A 20825-nucleotide genomic window follows, 5' to 3' on the forward strand; every position below is an offset into this window, starting at 1 on the left:
AAATATGCATCGTTTGTGTGTGCCAATAGTAGACATAGACATTGAGTACGACCTTTAATTGCCGAAGCTAGCTTAGGCCTACTTGTTGGCCAAACTGTTGCAAATCCAGTTGTTACAAAAGCACTCAATCTTGTTTGTTCAAATGGAGGAACCTGGCGGAAAACAGACCAATTTCTAGCGGTTTAATTACCGAACAATTTGCGCCAATTACCAGTCACCCGCAACATTATTGCTTCCTTTTGCCCTGTACCGGTCGCAGAACATTTAGGTTCGATGTTTTGACGTACCATGACCGATTACGGTACATACTGACTTGACGAAACCATTAGGTTGTCAAATATATAACTGTTTCCATTAAAAAACAAACAACAATAGGCTATATTGTTCCCCATTTGCAGTTGTATCCAGATGTAAAGCAACCTAGACGTCCTAATAACATGGATTCAACGTTTTAACGGAGCTTCCCATTAGGCATAAATTAGTAGCAAAGCAGTATGTAGGGACCCAATTCAAATTTTTTTAAACCTTTAAGTGTTATTAAGTCATAGAGCATTTTGTCAAATAGCAATTCTTGCTGCAAGAATTCGTAAATCAGAAACGTAAAACGAATATGTGACTCTACTACAATCGACGACCAAAGCTAATCAACTATAGTGACCTACTTCTGGGTCGCGACTCGCAACCCACTAGTGGTTGAAAAGCACTGCTCTAAAACGGTAGAACCAAACTCATGAAGTCTTAAACACCTACAAATGCAAAACAGGCACAGTTATCAACGTACTTGTCTTTATTGAAATATTATGTGCAGACTATATCTCTACCAGAAAGTGTTTGGATTACATAGCGGCGAAACTAACAACCAAAATAAATCGAGCTTCGTGCATCAGGCCGTATAGTCATCAAGCGAGCAAATCTGAATTGTATTGCCATATTTTGCATTGTATTACTTTAAGTTTTTAAACAACTACAAAGAAAAAAATGTCACGGTTGATGGCACAAAGTTATACAGAAAACTCGCTTGAACTGATACTATTTTGCCAGGAGTTTTGATGTTTTTCGGGTCAAAACACTTGCAAAAAAGCGTAACAAAAGACGTAAACCGACCTCACAAGATCTTAAAGTCCATGTGCTGTTGTTTTAAATCAACAAAGTCGCCGACTTGACAATGCGACTCTTTCACACCTAGGAAATTGGCCAGGATGTCGGAAACACGGTGGAAATTGGGTAAGTGCCCATAGCATGCGATGCAAAACTTAATCTGTCAAACAAAAAACTGATTCTTCTGCAAAAACGCTTTGGTGACAGAGCTGTAAAACACTGATATTACGTTTTTAACCTGTATTAGTGTGAACTTTATTTGACAATTAACAATAAACCATAAATTTCATGACACCAACATATTTATGATTGATATGAGAAACTTGTTTTCTGACGTCACCTGAATACCGGACGTCACCAATAACGATTATTGACGTCGTAATCATTATTCAACTTGTGACATCATAGACCGGTTGGTCATTTCCATCTAGTCAGAGGGTCTATGAACAAGCTTGTCAACCGAAAATTTTAAGAAGGATCAAATACCAATTTAGGATGTCTACGCGACAACATACAAATAACGCCTTGTCCGGCAACACCCCAGCTTGCTTGAACGTTCAGACAATTTGCTGTCGAATTGCCGGTTACCGAAAGTCTAGGACTCTTGAAAATTGACACGTTGAAGGCTATATACATTGCCGATGAACATACCTGTCACAGTAATTACAACTTGAGGTCTGTGAAACAAAACATCCATAAGACATAAGGATTGGGTCTCAGACAATGCTTCAGCACGTGTGTTAAAATGTGGTAAGTATTTTGTTTTATTAGTGCCTAGTGAAGTATCTTAGTTAAGAATGTTGATCACAGTTTATTATTGATACCTGTACAATTAACTGATGTATTTTAGAATTTGGCCAATGGTTGTTTCAAGCTGCCATTGAAAGTTTCGTGCGAGCAATTTTCCCACGATTTAAGCCTAATTTTGACAAAGTGGTTCTGGAAATTTGTGGTTTTGTTGGTTGAAGTAAGGTTTCAGCAACTTGAAAAATGCGGCGCTCGGCAAGCTTCTTAAATTTCTTATTGTTCAAATTCTACATTGGTATTTTTTTAGGTAGCCCAATTATCGTACAAGCGGACTATTTTGCTCCGCGAATTAGAATTTCTACGAATATTTTTAAACAAACAAGGTACTTTTAGGGCGCTGCGTTTTCTGTTTTTTCGATTGCCAAATAATCCATTCTAAACTAAACAAATGTTTTGCTCAATGATTTTGTTAATTACTGTCTTTCGGGTGATTGGCTTGTTTAAAAACGCAAAGTGTTTTTAAAGTGTTCAACCAAACCGAGTCCAAAAGTGTCAGTAGAGTATACTACAGCTTATACTGCCCCCAGTAACACTAGATCTCGTCAACAGATGGGACAGGGTTGGGTCTGTTTTCAACCGACTAAAAACCTCGCGGAATTTAGGGAGATTAGCGAATTAGTGAGGTAGACTTCAAAAGCGAAAAGATTTCGTCGCCTAGAAAGCAAAAGAATCCTATAGGTTTTCGGCTTGTCTCGGGCAATCAGTTGAGGGTTGAAGTTGAAAGGCGTATTTAAGGGGGTAGGTAGACTGTGTTTGTCGAGTCAGTTTGTTTTCATGTTAAATTGGCTGCTGCTAATTTGTGGCCTATAGCCTTTTTAGGCTTGTGGATGTATAGGTGCAATTCGGAAGCTTTTATTCAGGAATAAAAACCTGCAGAAACAAAAGAGTTTTAATGACAAATAAAACGGCCCAAATAGACGTAAAAACGACGTGTTTTGCCACCTTTAATCAATTTTTTATGTGAGTCAAGTGGTTATAAACGGGTGTTACTGATGTGGCCCCTTATATTACTAATGCGATATCATGAGCTTTTGCCGGAACGTTTGAATATTAAAGCATGTCGCTTTTTACGACTCTTTGGGCCGTTATGTGCTGGGCTGTTATCTTTGTATAATGTTCCAGAAAAAAAATTATTCTTGGAATAAAGTTGATGATATTTATTCTTGGCAGTCTGAGGAAAATTTAAATCAAAAGCAAACAGCAAAAGATGTTTAGTTACAAGATAAACCACCAAGGGGTGTGCTTTGATGAAAAAAAAGCTTTTTACAAAACAGTGTCTAACATAGGCTACTGTTAACACTGATACATATATTTGTCGTTTTTGATTTGTTGAATAAAAATCCATGTCATATATGCTTACCATATTCAGGAGCACAAAATCGTTACCTAATCCAATTTACTATGGTAATCCGAAACTCAAAAGGGTTGTTGTCATTTCATTTTCATTCCATATTTTGTAGTTTGAGTCTGACGCCATGTAGCAAGCAAACTGGGAAAACATCCAGCGGTTAAAATGAGCTGTAAAACATCTCGCCAACAAAACCAAATTCCCTTAAAACATTGTGTCAAATACATGGAACTAAATATGAGATGATGAAAAGCATCAGTCGTTGCACGGTGAGATCAGCAGCTGTTTTGTAGCCTACACAAGTTTAAAAGAGTAATGGCGAGTTATGGATAGAATGAAAGTTGCGCGAATTTGGGAGATTCTAACTTGTGCAAGAATATAACTTGACTTGTTTTTGAGTTAGTTTAAAGTTTTTCGTGAATTTTTTTTACAGTTGGAGTATGTCGTAAAAAGATCATCCTGTTGTTTCGAAACTGCCTGGTGCCTTAACACTGTGGTTCTCAACCTTATATGGATCGCGTACTACCTGACGACTTTTGTTTTCCTGTGTACCGCGTATACCCAGTTTGAATGGGTAGACCAAGAAATAGGCCAAATTTTCTCATACCAGGCAAGCACATTTCCGAAATCGGCACGGTTAACAATTTCAGAAGAATGTCCAAAACACGAGTCTCGCCCCAAACCAGGGCTGATCAGTTGGGTCAGATAAATTGCAATTCTTGATCTGACTTTAACTGAGTATGACAGACAGCTACTCGCGTACCACCTGAAAAACTTCGGCGTGCCAGCTGGTGGTTTGCGTGCTACAGGCAGAAAGTGTTATAAGTGATGAGAGGTTTCAAACACGTATAAAAATTAGATAAATCCAACTAAATTGTAAATATTAAGTTCTTGAATAAGTTTGTTGACGTCTTGTAAAAGTACTAACTTAATAAGAAAACAGACAATTAAAAAATTATAATACTAAATAAATAGAAAACTTCTTTTAATGCGACCTTTTAAATCTACTGATATGACGCAACTATCACTATTGATGCAATTACGTCACTTCGTGTGAGTTTTCTTCGCATATCGAATATCGATATTTCTGGCGAGGATTTAACTCCAGAGGAAATTCAAAGAAAGGGTCCAAGCTTTTCAGTAGCGAGACAAATCACCGACGGAAATTTGAGATAGCTGTTGTGGATGTTTTTCGTGTTGTCTTGTAACATAATCTAAGTGTAGACGTTTCATGCAAGCTTAACTGACCAAATTGCGATAATCGCTCAATTTTAGGTCAGCATTTCAGCAGCGATCGCGTTTTGTTGCACTGGGGGAACCACCGGCTCGTGTGACGTCATTGACTGTCTTCAAGGGATTAGCGAAAGTTTAGCACTCGAAATCCAGCCATGCGCACTGGACGCTCATATAAGAAAAAACGCACGAGAGAACAGCGGACTTTTATCGCCAGACTAGACGAAATTGCTGCGAATAAGAACAATTGCCAAATTTTAAACAGGATAAAATACTCGCAGGTGTTGAGAGTATTTTGAGCTGTGTTATGTTAAGGAAAAATAGGTTTGGCACTATTGCTAGCAGGCAGTCAGAACTGACCTACATATTGATCAGTGTGTGTGTGGCTTATTTAGCATAATGTTTGTGAGCTTTGTCTATTACAGAATAAGGTCATAAGTTCAAATTCTCTCAAGTAAAAATATTGTTTATGTCGTGCCTTGGTCAAAGGCGAATACAAGTTTGGGTTTAGGCAACACCATGTATTCAGAAGTTACGGTTTTCATTTTGTTGTGTATTTAGTTTCTTTTTAAATGAACTATAAAGAATCTTCAGCTATGCGGGGGTGCTGGGCAATCTTTCAAACGACGTGTGCCGATTTACTTGTTATTTCCATTTGGCCATGACAATATCTAAGTGGTTCGTGCCAGCTGATATCAATAGTAAACAAAAAGCAGACAGATTTGTGCGTTCAGGCTGGATTTTAAGACTATTGAATGATAAAAAACTGAAAACAAACAATGTACCAGTTTAAATTAGCACTTCAATATAAACACGCAAATCGATAGGGTTTTTTTTTGGGTAGTTTTAAAATATTTGTGGTTTATAAAGTTGACTGCAGCATATATTAGTGACCAAATGCGAATGTACCTAAGCCTACCCTTGACAGTTATAGATAAGAAAAACGAAATTGAAAAGTTAAACTATAGCTATTCAAAAGGGTAAAAATTAAAACATGTGGAATTTAATGGACTTTTCGTTTATGTGCTATCAATCAATTAGTCTATCTCGGAGTCGGATTCAGTGAGACAAGTTAAGCTGGTTTGACAGACGATCGAGTAAATGTGTCTTGCTGGCGGGGATTTGTGAAACAAAATCCCGCACAGCGTGATGACAACAACCGTAACACGATCTTATCCCTTGAACCATGATAAATAGCGAATAGTAATTTAAGTAATGGAGCGGGAAAAGATAAATGCTTTCGTCAATCATGCAAGGAGATAGCGTTACAGACCGCAGCCAGCTACTGTTGGCCTAAATCCGAGCCAGTATTTTTTTGAATTTTTCAACTTGTTATTAACGTACAATTCTTTGGGCGCACTTTGTAGGCAAAGAACACAAATAAGTAAGTTTAAGACACTTGTTTTTACTTTAACTTAAACATGAGTTCTAAATTAGTTGAGAATGAAGTTTTAGCCTAGTCATGTCCACCTAAAACATGAGATGAGACTTGCAAAACAAAAATTTCACTGCACTTTTTTTCGAACAATGTGTTGCGGCCTATTATTATCAAAAAAATCACTTGCTTTAATGGTCCACAAATGCCTTAAATATGATCATAACTTCGATGCTTTTTGTATAAACAGTGGATTCTCAAACTTATCACTTTTAGCAAAACGAAAGGTTGACTCAAGAAACAATAGATGGTTGACCCATTTTCAGTTGGTGACATTACAGACAAGACAAAAACATTAGAATTGTGCTCAAACCGTTGCACTTATTACGTGTGATGGAATAAAAGGCATTGTTCAGCTGGAGACTGTCTAGTGCAGTGATTCTCAAACTGTGTGCCGTGTGAGGTTTCCAAGTGTGCCGCGAAATCTTCTTGTTTTAAAGTGCAAACATTTCCTGGTGTTTTAAGACTTCAGAATGAAAGACTGGTGTGTATGACAACGTTTCAAAGCTCATATTTTTGTTATTTGTTAATTGAAAGCATCCTTACCCATCACGATTAGGTTGAAAATTACCATTTTTAAACAACTTTTTTTATGGTTACCTGCAAAGTGTGCCACGACAACATATTTTAGTTCTTTAATGTGCCGCATGCATAAAAAGTTTGAGAACCACTGGTCTAGTGTCTATCTTAATCTCTGTTCTTATGTATTGCTTTTTAGCAGGGCGATCTCACATCAAATTTAAAGAGATCGAGGATCCAGTTCAAAAATCGCTGGTGTATAATGTGTATCATTTTCTGTTTATGGATAAACTGTATTTTGGTACCCTGTAAAATATAGTTAACGTCATAAGTAGAACATCATAATATATTTTATGACGCCCCTCGACAAGTAAAAATATTAAAAAAATCGTTTGTGCATGTGAAAGCAACCAACCTGAAATATGCTTAGTAATCATAAATCGTGTTGTTAAGCGGGCATAAACTGGTCATTAAAGGCAGGTGGTGCAAATTTTGATGCCTTTGTTGTGCCGTAAGACTTGTAGATATTGGAAAGATGCTGTTTACATGACAACTCGCCCGTCCAGGAGGAAACCCAGGCTGTCTGGATCATAAATTATAGCGCCTGTATTACGACAGTTTATGCGGCGTCAATTTCGTACAATCCTTGAAAAAATGCTTTTCGAAAGCCACTTATAGGTGTACAGACCATTTCTTTGTTGATTGTTATTGAACTTTAGGTCAGGATGTTTAGTATTTTCGACCATTTTGCATAGTTTGTGTTATTGATGCCAATAGTTAAATTAAGTTATTCAAATCACGCCCACCTAAAGCACTAAAATCGTGAGAAAGTATCCTTTACTCCTAATTGTAAATCATGCTATCTGGCAATTCAAAACTTTTAATAATACAAAAATTCAAAACTTGAAATAATGTGGCATTTAAAAACAGCGTTACACAACATGTGTTTGGGTGAATGCTTTATCGCACTAAACAGCAAAGTATTTTTCAGTTCCCTGTCAAAACTAAAACTGTACAATGTTTGGGCAATTGACCAAATGGGATTAACGATGTTTCGATCTTACTGTGGGATCAGCTAAACGCTATTGCATTAACAGCAGTCTAACACGATTAAGCTACAAAGGTAAAGATAAAATCAAAGCCTATTTGAGACAACTAAATTGTACAAATTGTTTGGTTAAGTGGTGTATCACTGTTCTTGGGAGAGTGATTTTGTAGAAGGTTTTAACTAACTCAAGTTAAATGCTGGCAACATTCCTAAAACGGTGTCCCATATCAAAACTATGTTACGGTCTACTGCTTGTGCAAAGCTGTATCACTAACGTTTGGCGTTTATTGTGTCCAACCCCAAGGGAACCCTCACTTTGTTACTAAAACGAAATTTTAGCTTCGCAGTAGCCTAAAAGCCGGAAATCTCTGCTCTACGCAACGATAAGGCTGAACTTTTTTGCGTATTTCCGGGCCCGACCTTTCGTCGGGGACGCTTGGTCGCATTTCGGCCGCTGGGCCCTGGCGTTAGGACTAGGAGCCACAAACAAGGTGATCGTGGTGTACGTTGTTAAAAGGAGCTAAACTGGCTTTTCAATCGGATTCTTAGTATGTTTTTGGTACATTTCTTTTAGCAGCCTTTGTCTGCCGATGTGTGTTGTTTGTTTGTTTGTTCTATTTTGCTTTTCAAGACAGACAAACGGTGTTTTAATCCTTTGTCAAGCCATCTTTATTCTTGTACACTCGTGAAAAATAGTTTACATGACACTTCAGTTTATGAATTTGAATTAGCTCATGAACAAGTTTTGATAACAGTCTACGTATGTCAGTTAACAAAAAGTATAGAAAGTTGCAAAACGACAGTGGAGAGTCCGACTGGAATTGGATCCTTGTAGTGCCAACCACGACTTGGATAACTTTAGGCGCCCTTAAAATAACCGCATTCCCCTTATCGATGATTTGCGGCCTAATGGTTGTAATGATGTTTGCATTGTTAACTTCCTCTCTACCCTGCTTTCCTTGTAACTCTCTGTCTCTTGTTGATTTTGACGAAGGTCTTGACATTCACGACGATAAATTATTGACCCAGCTGGTCTTGTGTGGGTGGCTCAGCGCACGTAGGTTTCGTATAAAAGTCTTAGGTTTTGCAGCTCTTAGGTTTAACATTGAAAAGCAATGAAGTTAAATATACTTGAAAACAATGGTTAAGTAAATGCAAATAATGCAAATGTGATGGCAATTAATTGTGAAATGCCAGAATTTTTGGCAGATTGTTTGATGCCTTTAGAAAGTTTTGGTTGAAAGTAGGGCTGTTATGTAGTTTAATTTTCTTTTCTCGTAGACTTGAGGAATAAATTAGTTGAGCGAAAAATGGATATTAATTTACAATATCAGTTTTAATGTTGTTGAGTCTATATTTTGCCTTTTATTTACGCTTTCTCAAATTTAAAGTTAATTGCAATCTTTTTGAAAATAGTAACAATACCAAGTACAGTGCTAGAATTGAAAGTCATAAAAGCGAAAACTTTGTTGTCGAATCGGCAATTAAACCTTAACAGACTTTATTCGTTTTCACAGTTTGATCTGCTATACTCTTTGTTCATTCTAAAAGCTTTTAAATATTTACCATGAACGACCCCCTAGGACCTGCTTATGGTGGGGGTTTTCCCAATCTTGAGGGTTTTGGAACCGGATTTCAAGGCGCCATCGATGACGAAGCGGGCGCCGCGGCGTACCAGGACACGCCGCTGTTCCCGGAGCCTGGGCCCGGCACCGGCGGCAATTTTTCCTCGGGCCCGTTGAACCCCTTTCCGCTGCTGAACTGCAGCGAACGTCAGAAGATTTTGGATGAAATCAATTCTTACCATCCGCCCAGTCAGCTTGTGGTTCCAGTGATTTACTGCATAATTTGTGTAGTGGGACTTTTTGGAAATGGCCTGGTAAGTTTTTTTTTATGATTACCTGTTTTTTTGCCATCAGCAGCGTAAATAACCATGAATGTTTTTTTTGTGATTAGGCTGTTGTTTTTCTTGTTGTTTGTTCCGTTATGAACAATACTACTTTGAAATATATACGATGAATAAAATAATTCAATTACTCTGTTTTTGTTTATCAAATCCGCTTTTAGTTTCCTTCGCAAGCCAACAAAAAGCCGAGTCACATTTTTTTTCTTTTTGTGGCAATATGTATAGCTCTTCGGCGTTTTTGTACTTTGCACAAAGCAACTAAACTACAAATCACAAAAAGTCATTTTTTATCGCTTTAAGTATAAATCAACCACCTGCAATATAATGAAAACTAATATCGTACTAAAATATGATTCATTAATTAATAACTAAAATATCTCTTACGCAACGAAAACACATGTTCTATTGGAAAAATGTTACGCAAACTCGAGCTGTTTTAGTCAAATAACGTCACACATTTTTTAAATTCAAAATTTGCCCACAGTAGTTGACCTACACTTAAGTTGTTAAGAAAACATTTTCCCATTTGTAACCACATCTATTACATATCCCAAGCACTTGAAGATGTACTTCACTATGCATTCAAATCCAATTGTCAAAAGCCAAATAACAGTTTGGGTTGAACCACTAATCATTTACACAAATTCGGTTGTTACCAAAATTGCTTTGGCAAAGGGTGCAATTTGGTACGATAAACGCACATAAGCAAAAGGCATGCAAAAGAGGCGTCTAGGTTAGAAAAGAACTCTTAACGTTAAAATGATAGGCCCAATGCTAAAATGAATGAGCAAAACAGAAACACGTAAACCCTGATGGAATAAAAAGTAAAAAAGAAGTTTTAAGATTGTTCAACTTTTTTTGGATTATTAACTTGCGTTGAGAAAGAAATTTTCATTTTCGTAGTCACTTAAGAATAATCTTATGCCAGGAGACAAAATGCAGGTTGTAAATGCCATCATTAAGTGCACACAATTGTTTTAAGGTCACAAAGTAGTTGTGGTAAAACTTAATGTGATGTTTTAAACCTGATACTGCCGGGATATCTTAAGAAAACCTCTAAATACGTAAATAACCATGAAACTCACCTATTTTGCCCATGTGGTTTTCATAATATTCGATTTAAGACACTTTAGGACCTAAAGTTTAGGTAGACTGATATTCGATAGAACAAATGTCACAGCAATTTTGTGTGGGGTTATCAGTAAAAACAAAACTATCTTTCTTTACATTTCTTTCTGTAAGTTAGCTTTGTTTACGAACTGGTTATTCCTTATATTTTCCCCCTTTGAGCAAAATACATGGAATATGTATAAGACTTACACTGGTCAACACAATAATTAACGGCCTAACAGACACATCTATGAAATAAGCTATTGCTGCCAGGCATAACGTATGACCAAGTATGTCAGACAGACACATCTATATTGAATATGTTTTGTTATTTAAAGCCCACAAAATTTACATTACTTGTATTGCCTCACGCAGTGCTGGATTAACCATTAGGCAAAGTAGGCACGTGCCTACAGGCCAGTTGCAACAACGATCTTTGTGACAATGATTTGGCAACACTGATAATTCTAATTTTTTAGTTGGCAACCCTGATTTTCGGGCCACTTATAAAATGTGCCTACAGGCCAGCAGACCCTTTATCCGGCACTGGCCACACGCACATATACATCTTTTTTGAGGAAAGATCGGAAAGAACCATGAAGAAACAAACTATTCATACCTACTAAAAGTTTTGCAAACACAACTTTTTTATTTAACACAGGTTATGTTTGTCATTTTTGGAAGCAAAGAAATGACCAAGACGGTGGCAAATATTTACATCTGGAATCTCGCTGTAGCTGACACGTTGTTTCTTGTCACATTGCCCTTTAGCGCCACCCAGAGACTTATGTCGGAATGGCCTTTCGGTGCTGGAATGTGCAAGGTAAAAAATACGTTGTTTTGTTCAAATACACACATAAAAAAACTGATCAGGATTTGTCCCCAAATGCGTCATTGGTTCGAACCCCGTGACAAACATTACAAAATGGGCAGGATCTTGGCCGAATGGTCCGACGCGCCTGACCCACATACAAACATAAAAAACGTCTTGGGATTCATCCCCGGTAGCGTCCTGGGTTCAAATCATGGGAAGCAAAAAGATGTATGAATGGATCACTGTGTTGCAACTTTGAATCAGAATTCATAACTTTATGTTTCAAAAAAGCCATGTTCTCGAGCCTATATTGTTTTTTATTTATGTAACAAAAGCAATGTTGCAAACAATAACAAGCTTTATCAAACTTATCTGCTTTTCAATTTTGGCAAATTGACCGTAACATTTACTTTCGCTGTTAATTAGAGCTTGACTAACCTAATTTTGACATTTTCGATGGATACAATATACCAAATTTATATATTTGCTTGTGGCATTACGCACTAATACGATAAACCGTATAGGTTTACACCAGCGGTTCCCAAACTGGGGTCCGCGGTCATTTAGGGGTCCGTGAGGCAATTTTGGGGGGACCGCAAGGCGGGTAAAGTAATTCTATAATCTTATTTAGCGTCAGTTTGTGCCACTGAATGAGTTTAAATCAAGAGAATTGAGAAATCGACTGTCTCCATTGCTAAACAATAGCCTTTATTAAATGACAACTATCAAAAATGCAATTGTTCGCGCACAATCGTACTGCTTTTTGTCTTGTCTGTAATGTCACAAGCTGTGTTTAGAATTTAGATCATTATTATGCGCAATTTTGCATAACTAGCGAAAATCCTGCAATCAACTTTCGTTTTTCTAAAATACACATTCCAGCTTAAGGACCGCGAGCCCTCGAAATAATGGCAAAGGGACCGTTTTGACAAAATAATGAAAAAGTTTGGGAACCACTGGTTTACACAGACCGATCAGTAACAATTAAAAAAATAGGTCTTGTAACCTGGAAGAAAACTATCAAAAGTTCAGAAGCAAGGCTTAAATCGGCGTCTACTGCAAAAACATGATGTTTTGCGATATTTTTTAAGTTTAACAAGGCGAACATTCCGCTTGGCTTCATAAAGCGACCACAGTATTGGTACTTGAAGTAATCACATTTGCAGTGCAACAAAAATAACAGCGCCTGGCTTGTTGCCATGGGAACACGACATTTGTCTCGTGTGAACGTTCTGAGACAATCCATGCACGGGCAAAACGTTAAGTCGACTGACAAAGATAAACGTTCCAAGATAGGAAAAGTGCAAACGACGTTCCATATATAGTTTGAATTCGTTTCAATGGCAGATTTTCGACTACTGCTGTTGTTTTTCGGTGGTGTCTCTTTGCAAACAAAGTTGGGTTTGTTGATGGTTGACAAATTAGCTTATTTGATCATAACATGACAATCTTTTGCGTGTTATATTAGCAAGAAAAATTTGGTATTGACAAAAAAAACAAGACGAAGTAATGTGCATGTGCTGAAATTAGCTTATTTGCTAATAACATGACAATCTTTCGCGTGTTAAATTTGCAACAAAAACTTGCTATTGACAAAACAAGGCGAAGAAATGTGGATGTGCTATAAACTATTATGTTATGAAAGTGCGCTTTACATTGTCAACATGCAGCTTAACTGTGTAATTTGCCGTTTATAACACACAAATTAGTAGTACGTGCGACATCCTAGAACAATTCACAGAATTTAAAAGATGTGCCAAAGGACGTACTTTGACTTGGTGCCTTAAATTTGTCATCTAATGTAGTTCGTCATCCAGGAAGATCAATCAGTATGACGTCATTATACGTCATCGGGAAATTAGAATACTTGGCGAAGCAACAGTGCTTTCTAATCAGACCAGTCAACAAATAGTATTAAACGAGTGGGCATCATCAATCGCTCTTATTCAAATAGAATCATCAGAAAATAATGACGTAATGAACTCTGTTTTAAACATTTTCAAATCGAAAATTTCTCATTGGTTTCCAAAAACTTAGAAACATCAAAAGGCTTTGGCTTTTGTGGTAAATGGAGTATTTATTATTATTTTTATTACAGATAGTGGAAGCGGTAAAGTACCTCAACTACTTCGCAAGCATCTTCTTTTTAACCGCCATGTCCATAGACCGATACATCGCTGTTCAATACGTGGTGACATCAAGTCGTTGGAGAACGAGTAGAAATACGTTCTTTGTAAGTTGCATTTCAAACCACACTTTTAGACAAATTTTTGACTCATTTCCAATTGCCATGGTTGCATTAGGGCAGGGGTGGCCAAACTTTTTTACCAGAGGGCCAAATTTGCAACTGTCTTGCCACTGGAGGGCCGGATTAAATGAGATTTACGTAAAATTTGTCGTAACTGGTTGCCATCTTTATTGAAATATATATTATTGCAGTAGAATAACAATAAATAACACCATCTTGTTTACACTTGTATTTAATAAATGGGCATTTATTCTAAAAATAACAACGCTTGCCACAAAGCTACTGCTAGTAGCAGCCAGCGCTGTTACACTGCTTGTTCACAGTGGTAAATATGGTGCTTGGAAAAAAACCAGTCAAGGTGTTTGGCAGGCCGGATGAAAAGGACTGGGGGCCGGATGCGGCCCGCGGGCCGTAGTTTGGCCACCACTGCATTAGGGTGTGTGTATCAAAAATCTTTAATTTTATCACGTTCAGTTAGATTTTGTTGGATTAACTTAATTGTGCATTTTAAAATATTGCATGGGCACGAATTTTCAATTGTAACGTTTTTTTGTTGGAAGGTTTGTGCGGCAATTTGGATTGTTTCCCTGGTGATGGTTGTACCTTTGCTTGTTTACACACGGGTTGATGACAGTAAGTAACTTATATTGACAGATTTTTATTATTTTCTTGTTTATTTTCATATCGATGAACGCAGAGATGACTCAATATTTTATTCACACAAGTAATATTTTTATATACTGGTAATACTTAATATTTTTTCACACTAGACGTGCAACAAAACGTTTTTTTGTCAACTAAAACAAACGAAACCTAGGATAAACCAATAATCTTATAATGAAAAGAGGTTACTGCTGTGTGCTGGCTTAACGTTGGTACACTTACTGTACTCTATCGACACGAAAGCAAGAGAAAACCAAACCAGACTTTTTTGTTAAATTGAGATGCTCCCAACATTTATTCATCAACAACGTCCGGTCTGAAAGTCCTTGAACATAAACCGACTGAAATAAAACGTATATTGCGCATAGTAAGTGGGAGAAACTCCTACAACAACGTCAAGTCAAGTTGCCCTTGGCGCCGTCTGTCTTGCCCCGTTTGTGAATTTTGTTGTAAAAGTATTTTTAGCAAATTAAACCGGTTTTGTTTTTCGTGTCTGTCTTTCACAAAGGATTCAAACTAACAAAAATATATACTCTACACACGACAAATTAATCCAGTGCTTTTCAAACATACAGACTGTAACTTTATTTTCGCGGCACACTTGCATTGTTGTTACCATCTCTGTTTGTAACTTCAGTGTGATGTACAAACTAACTTTGGTAAAAGCTAAGGTCAAAACAGGTTTTCGAAAATGATTTTTTGTTATCAAGTGAAAATAAATTGAATTTGTAAACACGAATACTTCATGTCACACTTGAAAAAACTACGGCAAAGTACCAAAGTGCCACAGCACAGACATTTAAAATCCTTCAATTCAACTTCACGTTTGTTAATTCGCATTTGAATCGTTGTGAAAGGCACTATTTGGATTTGCGACCGAAAATTTCATACATCGTATTGTTTTTAAGTTGGTAAATTGATTTTCACACGGCTATTACATTGCAGATGTTTGTGCTCTGGTGTTCAACGAAAACAACATGGATTTAGCTCCAATGGATTATTCCTATTATTACGACGATTGCGAGAAGGGACCACTGGGCGATCTTAACCTAGGTCGTGGTAAGGTTTAGATTAAAACGGTTTAAATAAAAACAGTCAGGGACATGTGGCATTTACAGAAATTGCTAGTTCAACTACTATCTGACCAGTACGACAAGGTTTAAATAAAAATAGTCAGGGGCATGTGGTATTTACAGAAATTGCTAGTTCAACTACTATCTGACCAGTACGACTTTCCAATTATAACTTTCATGCGCTTTGCCTGCAGTCGGGCTCTTTTAAACTAGGGATGTGCAACCTATGACCAAACGCGAGTCTTTGAACAGAAGTTTTGCGGCCTTCAAGAACGTGGGGCCATAGAAGGCCACAATCATAAAAAGTCTAAAGTGTTTAATTCAGAGCCTCAGTTATTATAGACTTGTGATCATGAACGAATTTTCGTTGTAAATTGTTGAATTGTGGCATTGTTTAATGATGAAAATTAGGGCCTCAAAAGAAGTAAAATACGACATGCTTTATTGTTCAAACGTTTCGGCAAATGCTCATGCAACCATCAGTGATATGAAGGGCCACATCTACCATTGTGTTGTATTCGTTCAAAACTGTGTAGATTGGTACATTTTGTTGTAATATAGATCCTGAGTCTTCTGGTGTCGATTATTTGGGATATGGTGATTACGAAGAAAACCTTCCCGCTAGCCTTGATGAAATTCACGTTCTCTGCAAGCATCAAGATTCACCGACCTTTCATGTGTTTCTCATATTCACCACCGTGATCGGTTTCGTGATACCGTTTCTGATCATCTCCGTGTGCTACATTCTCATTGTCGTGAGACTGCTGCAGCCGTCCGAGACTAGAAGCAGATCGAAACAGGCAAGTTTGGCGCACAAGATGTTCCAAAAAGTCGTTTACTAGAATATTAACAAGGACATCAAATGTCAAGAGCTTAAGAGACGATACAAGCAAAACAAACATTATATTTTGTGATCGATGGTCTTAAACGAAATTGAAAAACTATAATAAGCAGCATTGCAATAAGACATTTAAGTTACAAAATATCTGCTTGTCAAAGTGAGGTTTTTGGTATAAAATTTTAGCTTAAGTTACAACATAATCATGTCAAAATACTTCAATAATACCCAAAACGTAGTGTGAGCCAAAACTTGTTTAAAGTCAGCAACAAGTATGTTTTGCGAAATTTAGGATATGCTAAGGAAAAGTGTTAGTTGTGACCTAAAAACATTTTCGCATTCATGCAGTAATGGTTGATTCACATTAATTACAGTTTTAATCTTTTCCATGTTTAGGCTGAACGGACACGACGCAAAGTAACCCGGATGGTGGTTGCCTTGGTGATCACTTTCTTTATCTGCTGGCTTCCATTCTACGTGTGGCATCTCATGCAGATTAGGGGTGTGTGGGCAAAACAAGGCGTGTGCCATAACATCCGGGACTTCACCTTTTGTCTCGGATTTGCCAACAGGTACCTCCTACGTAAAAATTGAGTCGTAGGTCAAGTCAAGTACGTTTAAATACTAACCAGTGGTTCTCGACCCCCATGTATTGCAGCGGTCAAAACCTTCGGTTAAAATAAAGCTGAACAAAAACCAAATAAGTTTACCAAAACGCATGATCTGGATCAAAAACTGCTATATTTGTCACAAGTGTGATGAGGTTAACGTTAATTTGGAAACCATATTTTCGTTGCGTCACGTAATTCAAAATGTAATTCGCTGCGTCATGTATTTCAATAAAGTGGTTAAATTGTAATATCGCTTTCATGTCGTTTTTCCGTTTAATATCACTTTCATGACACCCAGCTATATTTATTCAAAAGCTTCGATTTGTTGCAAAAAATCTGATCGTTTTTTGCAATAAAAAATATCATGTATTTTTCGTAATTGAAACTATTTTTTCTGCAACACCTTCGTTGAAATGATAATCATCAGGTAACATAATGACATAAACTTACAAAAAAAATTAAAGCAGGCAAACATGTCCAATTTTGAAGCCAATATTTGGCAATAAACGCTTACTCAGAAACGTATTATCTCAAAAAAACACGTGCAACGGACGTATATCGAACAAATGCCAACAAAAAGTCTTTCCTGAAACTTCAAATCTGCCCAAGAGGAAAATCTTTGTGTTTGCCCCCAACATGACACCATTGAAGGACCAAAATCGTTGGCAGCGGGCGTACGAGACCTTTTCACGCTCCCAACATCGATAAATAACGCACTTCTAGGTGCTATAAGTGCTATCGCGGTTTCCTAGTGTGAGTTTTCCTGCAACATTAACACCGCCGCTAGATGAAGATTGAAAGCCCAGACCTTTGGCAGGTCAATACATCAGAAAAAAGCTAATTACTTTCTGTGGTAGGCTATTGTGGGTCCTGGAAGGCATTTTAGGTATATACGAGTGTATAATTAGCAGAAAATGTTTTTTTAATCAGCATTTAAATAATATGGCTTTATTTTTTTATGTATTGCTAGGTCAAATATCGACTTTTTTAACACATTCTTATCAATCCATAATAAATTATTGGTGAAATGCATTATTGTATAGATAGAACGAAATTAAAGCGTAAAATTCCTATTTAACTTTACAAATAACGAACCGGCATGAACACATCCCGAACCAAATTCACAAACCACAGATTCACCTAAAACTCGTGTACACTCTACGTAAACCAATCCCTTTTTCTATCGGTAATCCTACATAAGTGCAATCAGTAACCCTCACAGTTGCCCACAAAGTGGACAGCTAACTTAAATTGACCCCAGAACAAATTCTTTGCAGTTTGTAGGTAATTGTCTTTCTTGTTGCAGTTGTCTTAATCCAATACTGTATACGTTCCTGGGCCACAACTTCCAAGAGAGATTGAGAAAAAGCATTGCAGTGTCACTCCGATCTTTCTCATTCACTACTTTTACCAAGTATACAACCAACACTATGAGGTATTATATTATTTTATATATCTAGGCACTATATTGTTAAACAAAACCAGATTTTTGACTAATTTTGGCAAAAAAAACTATAAACGGTAAATAGAAGCCATTATGTATGTTTTTTTCAGCACTGCTGAGCTCGATTTTGGGTTTGCTTTGTTTAAACTCGAAAGGTTACGCATTTAAAAGCAACGCGATCCGAACAGTGCGGCTTGCAATAATACAACTCACCAAAGATAGATTTACGACTTGGTGATTTTGCAAGCCCAGAAGAATTTGCTTTGTTCGCATTCTGATTCACACAAATTAGACTATGACGTCACAAGGTCAGACAGTTCGGGTTTTCCTGAACAAACAATCTTACAAATGAATCATATCCTTGGCTTATTACACCTTGAGTCAAACTTACAAATTGCCAGTTCCCCTTTCAGTGAGCCTTTGATGAATCGTGAAGCGCTTTATTTAGACAAGTGCTGGGTTTGCAAAAAGTACAAAGCTTTTATTGTGCTGTTTGCGTTTGTTCTATAAAAGTAGTTTACCACAAAAGCCAGCTTTTTCATCTGCAAAATCCCAAAATTTTGTGAAGCCATCATTTTGACTGCGACAGTTTGCCAAAAATCTGTCTCGGGTGTAGGTTTGCATCCAGCAACTGAACCACAACCTTCGGCTTGTTTTGACAGCGGATTTGCAACCTGTGCTGACTGATTTATGTTGATTTGTTTTTTTGTAGTCGGGCTGAGACTCCAGCGCACAGCAAGAAACATGATGTCAGCAACGTAGAGGCTGGTGAAATTCCAGTGAAAGCAACACAACCTTTGTACCAAGTAAGTATACTTAACTAACCATAAACATTGTGACCACAAACAGACCATTGAAATCGAAATTCCGGTTTAGGCACTTGATATTTTAACATGCTAGGACGATGCCCGTTTTTGGGGATATTATATACTTACAAAGATTCTTATTAAAGCAACCTGACCAAGAAAAGATGGGAACATAGCATCTTGTGGAGGTTTGATGACCGAAAAACCAAGCTAAAAGTCCGGTGCAAATAATTCTAGACTCCTGAAAGTTATTCTTCACTTCTCAAAAACCCTTTCTTTGGGCTTTTGAATGCACAAAAATACAGAAGCATTGCCAAATACCACAAATTTGAATGGAAGAGTCGAGCTTGGGTGCTTACCGAGAGCTGACTCACAATTCGTTGATGTTTTTCGGTGCCAGGCGTTCAGTGCGACCTAATTTAGCAAGCCTTACTGCTCCTGGCACAAAGCTTTGCTAGTTCCCAACCACAACGCGAAAGCCGATTGCAGGAAGGACCTTTCCACAAGGAAGTTATTAAAACGTAGTTTCCGGGTCTCATTGGCTCAAATACCACACTGGATTTTAAGCAATAGGCTTCGACGGTTGAGAGGCCGATCAACTGCTGCAAACTAGCTACAGAAATAGCCAGATGGCTGGTGGGTTTACTTATTGGCTGCTTCTCGATTACCAGTGCAGGTTTGCATTGGCTAGCTTGGCCGATAAATTGCTTATATTGGTGCCACAGCTTGTGAGAAAATCGCCACAGGAAGTTTTAGACGTGATTACGGGTTGGCCTACAGTGTGATCCTTTCACCTATTCTTTGTTACTTCCCTCTTCCTTTTTATTAAGGCAAATTTCCTGCGCCCCGAGTTCACAGCTGGGATCGTATTGCAGCAATCAGAAGTCAGAATCAATATAATATTGCGAAAAAAAGATTTAAAGTTTTAGAAACACATTTAAAGTAAAGTTTAAAGTTCCAAGATGATTCTGTTCCAAGTGACTGTTAAATTATTTCAAAATGTCGCTGCATATCACATCACAACAAACATAGCCACAATTTGAACCATTACCTATTAAGAATGCAAAATTTTTGCACCGTTACATATGTTTTAACGCTGCATATCACATCATCGCATACAAAGTCCAAACAAACAAACCCACAATTTAAAAATTACTTATTTAAGGTAGCAAAACATTTTGCACCATTTCTTGTGTTTTGTATTTCAGATTCCTGAAGGCAAAGACTTGCAGAGTAAGTGCGAAATCATAGAGCCAGCGGCAGACAAGCTTCTGGAGGAACACAAGCAGTGACGTCATATACAAGTGACGTCATTAGTGCAAAGCGCGCAAGACCAACTTCGATGTGGAATAGTTTAAAACACATCTTATCACAAAAATTGTATGCACAGCGCCACCACGCAACAATAAAAAAGAGAAAACATGGACATTTAGTTGCGTAAGAGAGCTAACGCTTGAAGGAATCACTAAAAATGTACATCGGCTTCAAGGATTTCGCATGATACGTTTTTGTTGTTGTTTGAAAACAAAGGAATTCTTAATTTGAACTCTAGGATATCACAGATAAATAAAGGCTTTGTAAACAAAAAGGGGCGTATAGTTTGTAAAGGTTGTCATGAAAAGCAAAAAAAAAAAACACTTTTAATTTTGTAAAATTATGATTACAACACTTTTTTGTCATATTTTTATCACACTCTCTTACATTAAGGGCAAAATTAATGTTTTTGTGCTTATGCTTTATTATATTATTATCTGTCATTTCTTGTATTTCTGTTGCTGCCTCTTGTGTTATAAATCCGTTGTACAGCAATCACTTCCACCGATT

At 37.3% G+C, this 20825-nt stretch overlaps 1 protein-coding gene across 1 annotated transcript; it reads left to right on the forward strand.

The window, feature by feature from the left end:
• Positions 1-1781: 1781 nt before the first annotated feature.
• On the forward strand, positions 1782-20799 carry LOC145234405 (somatostatin receptor type 5-like; the record flags this gene model as incomplete). Its single annotated transcript, XM_080099140.1, has 11 exons — positions 1782-1848; positions 9072-9367; positions 11166-11327; positions 13417-13551; positions 14127-14199; positions 15175-15288; positions 15864-16102; positions 16537-16712; positions 18058-18186; positions 18908-19001; positions 20210-20799. Coding segments are annotated over 11 exons (1569 nt in total), but the record flags the coding sequence as incomplete, so codon positions are not given.
• Between the last annotated feature and the right edge of the window lie 26 nt (positions 20800-20825).

The sequence above is a fragment of the Phallusia mammillata genome, chromosome 6 (genome assembly GCF_965637545.1).
Source record: "Phallusia mammillata chromosome 6, kaPhaMamm4.hap1.1, whole genome shotgun sequence".
In the NCBI taxonomy this organism is placed as follows: domain Eukaryota; kingdom Metazoa; phylum Chordata; class Ascidiacea; order Phlebobranchia; family Ascidiidae; genus Phallusia; species Phallusia mammillata.